The sequence below is a fragment of the Salmo trutta genome, chromosome 33 (genome assembly GCF_901001165.1).
Source record: "Salmo trutta chromosome 33, fSalTru1.1, whole genome shotgun sequence".
NCBI lineage: Eukaryota > Metazoa > Chordata > Actinopteri > Salmoniformes > Salmonidae > Salmo > Salmo trutta.
Genome location: NC_042989.1, coordinates 38,101,962 through 38,112,817, shown reverse-complemented (window position 1 = coordinate 38,112,817; position 10,856 = coordinate 38,101,962). Strand labels below are relative to the sequence as shown.

Genomic DNA, 10,856 nt, shown 5'->3' with positions numbered 1-10,856 from the left:
CTGTATGTCTGTTGTTAGGGTCTGTATGTCTGTTGTTAGGGTCTGTATGTCTGTTGTTAGGGTCTGTATGTCTGTTGTTAGGGTCTGTATGTCTGTTGTTAGGGTCTGTATGTCTGTTGTTAGGGTCTGTATGTCTGTTGTTAGGGTCTGTATGTCTGTTGTTAGGGTCTGTGTGTCTGTTGTTAGGGTCTTAAGAGTTTGGTATATGGTGGTATTGCTGTGACAATATCAAGATTCTCTTTGTCAAATACTCAGTTCTGAATAGTAGAGGGATGGTTTCAGCCACTGAACTGAAAAAAGGAACTGGGCTCTTGATTGGACATGTACTCAAGTCATCTAAGACACTTACTGTACAGTTGTGTCACTTCCTTTATGCTTGTGTCACTTCCTTTAGACTTGTGTCTCTTCCTGATGTCACACTCTGATGGAGGAGGAGGAGAAGGACCTGTCACAGTCTGATGATGGAGGAGGAAGAGGAGGAGCTCCTGTCACAGTCTGATGATGGAGGAGGAAGAGGAGGAGCTCCTGTCACAGTCTGATGATGGAGGAGGAAGAGGAGGAGGCTCTGTCACAGTCTGATGATGGAGGAGGAAGAGGAGGAGATCCTGTCACAGTCTGATGATGGAAGAGGAAGAGGAGGAGATCTGTCACACTCTGATGATAGAAGAGGAAGAGGAGGAGATCTGTCACACTCTGATGATGGAGGAGGAAGAGGAGGAGATCCTGTCACACTCTGATGATGGAGGAGGAAGAGGAGGAGATCCTGTCACACTCTGATGATGGAGGAGGAAGAGGAGGAGGCTCTGTCACAGTCTGATGATGGAGGAGGAAGAGGAGGAGATCCTGTCACAGTCTGATGATGGAAGAGGAAGAGGAGGAGATCTGTCACACTCTGATGATAGAAGAGGAAGAGGAGGAGATCCTGTCACACTCTGATGATGGAGGAGGAAGAGGAGGAGATCCTGTCACACTCTGATGATGGAAGAGGAAGAGGAGGAGATCCTGTCACACTCTGATGATGGAAGAGGAGGTCCTGTGGAACTGACAGAGAGAAGAGATTAGTTCTACACTGATGACACAAACACATCCTTGTAGATGAAAACTTTGTTTATCACCTTGCTGCCTTGCACCCCCCCGTTGTAGTAGAGTGGCGTGCTCTGAGCTGAGACGCTGGTGCTGTAGTAAGATGGTTCGGTCCGAACAGAGGGGCGTTTTGGTTTGTCCTTGTAGTCATTGTCCTTGATGATGTCATACTGACGACAGAACAGAGCTATTACCGCTGGAGAGGAGACAGAGGACAGGGGTTTGAAGACAGAACAGAGAGGAGACAGGGGGTTTGAAGACAAAACAGAGAGGGGACAGGGGGTTGAAGACAGAACAGAGAGGAGACAGAGGACAGGGGGTTGAAGACAGAACAGAGAGGAGACAGAGGACAGGGGGTTGAAGACAGAGCAGAGAGGAGACAGAGGACAGGGGTTTGAAGACAGAACAGAGAGGAGACAGAGGACAGGGGGTTGAAGACAGAGCAGAGAGGAGACAGAGGACAGGGGGTTGAAGACAAAACAGAGAGGAGACAGGGGGTTTGAAGACAAAACAGAGAGGGGACAGGGGGTTGAAGACAGAACAGAGAGGAGACAGAGGACAGGGGGTTGAAGACAGAACAGAGAGGAGACAGAGGACAGGGGGTTGAAGACAGAACAGAGAGGAGACAGGGGGTTGAAGACAGAACAGAGAGGAGACAGAGGACAGGGGTTTGAAGACAGAACAGAGAGGGGACAGGGGACAGGGGGTTGAAGACAGAACAGAGAGGAGACAGGGGGTTGAAGACAGAGCAGAGAGGAGACAGAGGACAGGGGGTTGAAGACAGAATAGAGAGGAGACGGGGTTGAAGACAGAGCAGAGAGGAGACAGAGGACAGGGGGTTGAAGACAGAACAGAGAGGAGACGGGGTTGAAGACAGAGCAGAGAGGAGACAGAGGACAGGGGGTTGAAGACAGAGCAGAGAGGAGACAGAGGAGAGGGGGGTTTGTAACAATAGATATATAATATAATAGTGTGTAATAATGTTTTATCTAATTCTGTGTTTGTAACACACGCACACACACACACACACACAGAGAGAGAGACCAACCTGCCCAGAGTAGCAGTACAGTGGTGACGATGAGTAGTTCTCCAGTCTGCAGGTTAGGGGTCAGATCCATCCCTTCCATGGTCGGGTCATCTAGGGTAGAGGGGGAAAAGTTACTGTTTGTGTAAGCATGCATGTGTGTGTGTGCATGTGTGTGTGCGTCCATGTGTGTGTCTACCGTCTATGCTTCCTATAGGGTAGTGATCAGTCTTCTCCAGGGTCCTGAAGTGGACAGTGTGACTAGGCTGGCTGTCTCCCTGAAGCCCTATGGACTGGACCTAAGAGATATAAAACACAATCAGACCTGCAAACCCCTCACGTGTTGAATGTAGGAATGAGGGAGAGCTCGGTTTGTTTTTTGAAAAGTCTCTGAAAAAGTGTTCTATTGAAAAAGTTTGGTTACTAGCTACCTTTTTATCTTTGGACCCGTGGTTAGCATCAGGTGCTGGGACCGTTACTATCTGTCCAGGGATACTGCTGACCAAGAGTCTAAAAAGCTGCTGGGCATAGCAGCTAGCCTAGCTGCTAACTAGCTATTAAGATAGCAAGGTTTCCTTGACTGCTTGAACACAGCCTGCGCCGCGGTTAGCCATTGTGGCTGGGACCGCTGGATTGTCCCGGACTTGTGGCTATCTAAGTCCCTGCTGTTTGTTGTTGTTTAGATTCTCTGGCAACGGCTCTGGTGAATATTCCTGCAGTCAGCATGCCAATTGCACGCTTCCTCAAAACTTCCTCAAAACTTGAGACATCAGTGTTGTGTAACAAAACAGCACCATTATAGAGTGCCATTTTATTTTCCCCCAGCACAAGGTGCACCTGTGTAATGATCATCCTATTTAATCAGCTTCTTGATATGCCACACCTGTCAGGTGGATGGATTATCTTGGCAAAAGAGAAGTGCTCACTAACAGGGATGTAAACACATTTGTGCACAACATTTGAGAGAGAAATAAGCTTTTTGTGTGTGGAACATTTCTGTGATCTTTTATTTCAGCTCATGAAACATGGGACCAACACTTTAGATGTTGTGTTTATATTTTTGTTCAGTGTAATATTGAGATGCACCCCATTTTGTCCTCAGAACAGCCTCAATACGTCGGGGGTATGGACTCTACCAGGTGTCGAAAGCGTTCCACAGGGACGCTGGCCCATGTTGACTCCAAGGCTTCCAGTAGTTGTGTTAAGTTGGCCATTCTTGATAAACACAAGAAACTGTTGAGTGTGAAAAACCCAGCAGCGTTGCAGTTCTTGACACACTCAAACCAGTGCGCCTGGCACATACCATACCTTGTTTAAAGGCACTTACATCTTGCCCAATTCACTCTCTGAATGGCACACATACATAATCCATGTCTCAGTTGTCTGAAGGCTTAAAAATCCTTCTTTAACCTGTCTCCTCCCTTTCATCTACACTGATTGAAGTGGATTTAACAGGTGACATCAATAAAGATTCACCTGGTCAGTCTATGTCATGGAAATAGCAAGTCTTCCTAATATTTTGTACACTCAGTTTACATATTTCATTGAAGTTGACAGGTAATTTATAACAAAACCTTTCGATATTACATTTCAATGACTATTTCACTAGAGTGTAAAACCTCAGAAGATTGAACAGTGAACCATCATATTTTCATATAAAATATCTAATAATGAAAGAGAAGTTTTGAATTTGGTCAAGTCAGTGTAAGAGAGGTGGAACAACTATTGTAATATATCAATAATGATAAGCCAACAGGTATAGACAACGTCGATGGGAAACTATTGAGAATGGTAGCAGTGTAACGCCCGGGCCATAGAGAGGGGTTTTTTGTTCTTTGTTTTGGTTAGGCCAGGGTGTTACATTGGGTGGGCGTTCTATGTTATTTTTCTATGTTTTTGTATTTCTTTGTTTTGGGCCGTGTGTGGCTTCCAATCAGAAACAGCTGAAGTTCGTTGTTGTTGATTGGGAGTCACACATAAGTGCATGTTTTTCCGTTGGGGTTTTGTGGGTAATTGTTTCTGTCATTGTGTTTCACCTGACAGGACTGTTTGGCTGTCAGTGTCTTGTTTTGTAGTTGTATAGTGTTCCGTTTTAAGAATTTAAATATGATGAACACTAACTCCGCTGCGTTTTGATCCACTCTCTCTTACGTCAGCCTTTACAAGCAGACTGTATTGCCACCCTTATTTTTTTAAGTCTAAAGAAGTGTGTGTCCACAGGCGTGGAAGGAAGCTAAAGCAATTCCACTGCTGAAAAATAGTAAAGCATCCTTTGCTGGCTCTAACAGCCATTCAGTTTGCTGCCTGTTCTTAGTAAACTGATGGAGAGGATCGTGTTCGACCAAATACAATATATATTTTTCGGAGAACAAGTTAACTACTGACTTTTAGCATACATATAGAGAAGGACACTCGACCTGTACTGCACCGACTCAGATGACTCATAATTGGTTAAAATAAATGGATTATAAGACGATAGTTGGAACTGTATTGTTAGATTTCAGCACAGCCTTTGATATTTTGATCAGAAATTGTTATTAAACTCAATTGCTTGGGCTTTACATCACCTGCCATCACATGGTTGGAGAGTTATTTATCCAAAGAGGACCCAGAAAGTGTTCTTCCATGGAACATTCTCCAACATCAGCTATGTACATTAGCTCAGGGTAGATGTCTATTTTTACAACTGCTCGTTGGTCGAAAGCTAGAATGACTATGTACAGTATGCAGAGGATTCCACACTCTACATGTCAGCACCCAAAGCCAGTGAGCTCAATAAAATACTTCATAAGAAGTTACAGTCGGTATCAGAATGGGTGATTAATAATAAACTGGTTTTAAATACATCTAGAACTAAAAGACGTAAACCTCAATTGGAGTTGTGTATAAAGGGTGTGACCGTTCAGAGAGTTGAGGAAGTTAAACTCCTTGGTATAACATTAGATGGTGAATTATCATGGTTAAGTCATATTGAATAAGTTGTTGTGAAGATGGTTAGAGGTATGTCTATTATAAAAAGATGTTCTGTGTTTGTTTTTTTTTACACAAAGATCAACTGTACTTGTTGTTCAGGCTCTGGTCTTGTCCCATCTTGATAACTGTCTGGTAATATGGGCAGATGCAGCAAAGAAAGACCTAGCAAATCTGCAGCTAGTTCAAAACAGAGCAGCACGCCTTGTCCTTAACTGCACATACAGAACTATCATCAACTACATGCATGCCAGCCTTTCCTGGTTGACGGTGGACAAGAGATTGACTGCTTCTCTTCTAGTTTTTATGAGAAATATTACTCTGACGAAAATGACAGATTGTCTGCATAATCAAATAACACACAGCTCAGACACCCATACATACCCCACAAGACATTCCACCAGGGGTCTGTTTAAACTACTAGCACACAGCTCAGACACCCATACATACCCCACAAGACATGCCACCAGGGGTCTGTTTAAACTACTAGCACACAGCTCAGACACCCATACATACCCCACAAGACATGCCACCAGGGGTCTGTTTAAACTACTAGCACACAGCTCAGACACCCATACATACCCCACAAGACATGCCACCAGGGGTCTGTTTAAACTACTAGCACACAGCTCAGACACCCATACATACCCCACAAGACATGCCACCAGGGGTCTGTTTAAACTGCTAGCACACAGCTCAGACACCCATACATACCCCCACAAGACATGCCACCAGGGGTCTCTTCACAGTTCCTACAGTGCATTCGGAAAATATTCAGACCACCTGACGCTTTTAACATTTTGTTATGTTACAGCCTTATTCTAAAATGTATTCAATAGTATTTTTCCCTCATCAATCTACACACAATACCCCATAATGACAAACCAAAAGCAGATTTTTAGATTTATTTGCAAATGTATAAAAAAATAAAATGAAATATCACTTTTACATAAGTATTCAGACCCTTTACTCAGTACTTTGTTGAAGCACCTTTGGCAGCGATTACAGCATCAAGTCTTCTTGGGTATGATGCTACAAGCTTGGCACACCTGTATTTAGGGGGTTTCTCCCATTCTTCTCCGCAGATCCTCTCAAGCTCTGTCAGGTTGGATGGGGAGCGTCGCTGCACAGCTATTTTCAGGTCTCTCCAGAGATGTTAGATCGGGTTCAAATCCGGGCTCTGACTGGGCCACTCAAGGACATTCAGAGACTTGCAAAAAATGTCTAAAAACCTGTTTTTGTTTTGGGGTATTTGTGTAGATTGATTAGAAAAAATAATCTAATTAATCAATTTTAGAATAAAGCTGTAATGTAACAAAATGTGGAAAAAGTGAAGGGGTCTGAATACTTTCCGAAACGAATTCACGGTAATGCACAGTTTTATACATATCCATGATCCATCTCCAGTTACTCAAACAAAATGGCCTTTAAAAAAACAGATTAAAACAACAACTCATGGAATGGCTGGGACTGTGAGGGTACACACACACACACACACACACACACACACACACACACACACACACACACACACACACTCTTTATTTAATGGGTCCTTGTCTATCAGTATATCAATGTTTTGTTACTTGTCATGTTTTGTGTTTTTGTAGACCCCAGGGAAGAGTAGCTGCTGCTTCCACAAAATAAACAAATTACCTTTAACCCCTGACCTCTAAACTAGGGCTGGGCGATATATCGTATTTTAAGGTATACCAGAATGGATTTTTACAATACCGTCTAAATTATGTTGATGCAGTACACTCTTAGAGAAAAGGATCCCCAAAGGGTTCTCCAGCTATCCCCTAAGGATAACCCTTTTTGGTTCCAGGTAGAACTCTTCTGGGTTTCATGCAGAACCCTCTGTGGAAAGGGTTCTAAATGGAACCCAAAAGGGTTCTACCTGGAATCAAAAAGGGTTCTACCTGGAACCAAAAAGGGTTCTTCAGAGGGTTCTCCTATGGGGACAGCCGAAGAACCCTTTTGGATTCTAGAAAGCAAGTTTTGTTCTACAATTTGCAAGTTCTACAAATTGTACTAATTACTGTCAGTTTTGTCCAAGTTTGGATGACAATAAAACCATCAGAATGGAGAAAGCCATTAAAACCACTTAGGATTCATATGTTGCCATCCTAGGGTCATACCGTCCAGCCCTACTCTAACCCCTGACCCCTGACCTCTACCTCTAACCCCTGACCTCTACCTCTAACCCCTGACTTCTACCTCTAACCCCTACCTCTACCCCCTACCTCTACCCCTGACCTCTACCCCCTGACCTCTACCTCTAACCCCTGACCTCTACCTCTAACCCCTGACCTCTACCTCAACCCCCTGATCTCTAACCCCTGACCTCTACCTCTACCCCTGACCTCTAACCCCTGACCCCTAACCTCTGACTTCTACCTCTAACCCCTGACCTCTACCTCTAACCCCTGACCTCTAACCTGTACCTGTACGCTGTAGTGTGTGTCTTCATCCAGGTCCCACAACACACACGCTTGACTTGACGAGTTCACCTCCCGAATGGAGCGCTGCATCAGCCCGTCCTGCCTCTACACACACACACACACACACACACACACACACACACACACACACACACACACACACACACACACACATACAGTACCAGTCAAAAGTGTGGAAACACCTACTCATTCAACGGTTTTTCTTTATTTTTACTATTTTCTACATTGTAGAATAATAGTGAAGACATCAAAACATAAAATAACACATATGGAATCATGTAGTAACCAAAAAAGTGTTACATTTGAGATTTTTCACAGTAGCCACCCTTTGCCTTGATGACAGCTTTGCACACTCTTGGCATTCTCTGAACCAGCTTCATGAGGTAGTCACCTGGAATGCATTTCAATTAACAGGTGTGCCTTGTTAAAAGTGAATTTGTGGAATTTCTTTCCTTCTTAATGCGTTTGAGCCAATCAGTTGTGTTGTGACAAGGTAGGGGTGGTATACAGAAGATAACCCTATTTGGTAAAAGACCAAGTCCATATTATGGCAAGAACAGCTCAAATAAGCGAAGAGAAACGACAGTCCGTCATTACATGAAAGGTCAGTCAATACATAAAATGTGAAGAACTTTGAAAGTTTCTTCAAGTGGAGTCGCAAAAACCATCAAACGCTATGATGAAACTGGCTCTCAATGAGGACCGCCACAGGAAAAGAAGACCCAGAGTTACCTCTGTTGCAGAGGATAAGTTCATTAGAGCCTCAAATAAATGCTTCACAGAGTTCAGGTAACAGATCTCAACATCAGCTGTTCAGAGGAGACCGCGTGAATCAGGCTTTCATGGTCACATTTCTGCAAAGAAACCACTACTAAAGGACACCAATAATAAGAAGAGACTTGCTTGGGCCAAGAAACACGAGCAATGGACATTAGACCGTTGGAAATTTGTCCTTTGGTCTGAAGTTCAAATTGGTGTATTTGTGAGGCGTAGTGTGTGTGAACAGATGATCTCTGCATGTGTATATCCCAGCATAAAGCATGGAGGAAAAGGTGTTATGGTGTGGGGGTGCTTTGCTGGTGACACTGTCCATGATTTGTTTCGAATTCAAGGCACACTTAACCAGCATGGCTACCACAGCATTCTGCAGCGATACGCCATCCCATCTGTTTTGGGCTTAGTGGGACTATCATTTGTTTTTCAACAAGACAATGACCCAACACACCTTCAGGCTGTGTAAGGGCTATTTCACCAAGAAGGAAAGTGATGGAATGCTGCTTCAGATGACCTGGCCTCCACAAACCTCAACCAAATTGAGATGGTTTGGAATGAGTCGGACCGCAGAGTGAAAGAAAAGCAGCCAACAAGTGCTCAGCATATGTGGGAACTCCTTCACGATTGTTGGAAAAGCATTCCAGGTGAAGCTGGTTGAGAGAATGCCATGCGTGTGCAAAGCTGTCATCAAGGCAAATGGTGGCAATTTGAAGAATCTCAAATATAAAATATATTTTGTTTTGTTTAACACTTTTTTTGATACTGTCGCAAAGCTAACTAAAAACCAGCATTCCCCAAGAGAGGATGGCTTTCACTTCAGCAGTGATAAATTAATGAACTTCTTTGAGGAAAAGATCATGATCATTAGAAATCAAATTACGGACTCCTCTTTAAATCTGTGTATTCCTCCAAAGTTCAGTTGTCCTGAGTCTGCACAACTCCCAGGACCTAGGATCAAGGGAGACACTCAAGTTTTTAGTACTATATCTCTTGACACATTGATGAAAATAATCATAGCCTCAAAACCTTCAAGCTGCATACTGGACCCAATTCCAACTAAACTACTGAAAGAGCTGCTTCCTGTGCTTGGCCCTCCTATGTTGAACATAATAAACGGCTCTCTATCCACCATTCAAACATTTTTGAAAAAGCTGTTGTGCAGCAACTCACTGCCTTTCTGAAGACAAACAATGTATACGAAACGCTTCAGTCTGGTTTTAGTCCCCATCATAGCACTGAGACTGCACTTGTGATGGTGGTAAATTACCTTTTAGTGGCGTCAGACCGAGGCTCTGCATCTATCATCGTTCTCCTAGACCTTAGTGCTGCTTTTGATACCATTGATCCCCACATTCTTTTCGAGAGATTGGAAACCCAAATTGGTCTACACGGACAAGTTCTGGCCTGGTTTAGATCTTATCTGACGGAAAGATATGTTTGTCTCTGTGGATGGTTTGTCCTCTGACAAATTAACTGTAAATTTCGGTGTTCCTCAAGGCTCCATTTTAGGACCACTATTGTTTTCTCTATATATTTTACCTCTTGGTGATGTTATTCTGAAAAATAATGTTAACTTTCACTGCTATGCAGATGACACACAGCTGTACATTTCGATGAAACATGGTGAAGCCCCAAAATTTCCCTCCCTGGAAGCCTGTGTTTCAGACTTAAGGAAGTGGATAGCGGCAAATGTTCTACTTTTAAACTCGGACAAAACAGAGATGCTTGTTCTAGGTCCCAAGAAACAAAGAGATCTTCTGTTGAATCTGACAATTAATCTTGATGGTTGTACAGTCGTCTCAAATAAAACTGTGAAGGACCTCTGCGTTTCTCTGGACCCCGATCTCTCTTTTGACGAACATATCAAGACTGTTTCAAGGACAGCTTTTTTCCATCTATGTAACATTGCAAAAATCTGAAATCTTCTGTCCAAAAATGATGCAGAAAAATTAAAATATATCCATGCTTTTGTCAGTTCTAGGTTAGACTACTGCAATGCTCTACTTTTCGGCTACCCGGATAAAGCACTAGATACATTTCAGTTAGTGCTAAACACGGCTGCTAGAATCTTGACTAGAACCAAAAAATGTGATCATATTACTCCAGTGCTAGCCTCTCTACACTGGCTTCCTTTTAAGGCTAGGGCTGATTTCAAGGTTTTACTGCTAACCTACAAAGCATTACATGGGCTTGCTCCTACCTATCTTTCCGATTTGGTCCTGCCATACATACCTACACGTACGCTACGGTCATGAGACACAGGCCTCCTTACTGTCCCTAAAGTTTCTAAGCAAACAGCTGGAGGCAGGGCTATCTCCTATAGAGCTCCATTTTTATGGATTGGTCTGCCTATCCATATGAGAGACGCAGACTCGGTCTCAACCTTTAAGTCTTTATTGAAGACTCATCTCTTCAGTAGGTCCTATGATTGAGTGTAGTCTGGCCCAGGAGTGTGAAGGTGAACGGAAAGGCACTGGAGCAACAAACCGCCCTTGCTGTCTCTGCCTGGCCTGTTCCCCTCTCTCCACTGGGATTCTCTG

The 10,856-nt window shown here is 43.5% G+C and overlaps 1 protein-coding gene across 4 annotated transcripts in view; it reads right to left on the bottom strand.

Annotated features, from left to right (window-relative positions):
- Window positions 1-888: 888 nt before the first annotated feature.
- The window catches only part of fndc4b (fibronectin type III domain containing 4b), a 16,534-nt gene continuing 6,566 nt past the window's right edge, over window positions 889-10,856 (bottom strand). For 2 of the 4 annotated variants that reach the window (XM_029730857.1, XM_029730858.1), the window contains 5 exons: window positions 7,525-7,626; window positions 2,307-2,406; window positions 2,132-2,221; window positions 1,116-1,279; window positions 889-1,033 (listed from right to left, as the gene is read on the bottom strand). In XM_029730857.1, the coding sequence (XP_029586717.1) occupies window positions 926-1,033; window positions 1,116-1,279; window positions 2,132-2,221; window positions 2,307-2,406; window positions 7,525-7,626 (564 nt within the window). In that variant the 3' untranslated portion in view covers window positions 889-925. Of the gene's footprint in view, window positions 1,042-1,115; window positions 1,280-2,131; window positions 2,222-2,306; window positions 2,407-7,524; window positions 7,627-10,856 lie in introns of all 4 variants that reach the window. The other 2 variants (XM_029730859.1, XM_029730860.1) reach the window with 2 other exon arrangements.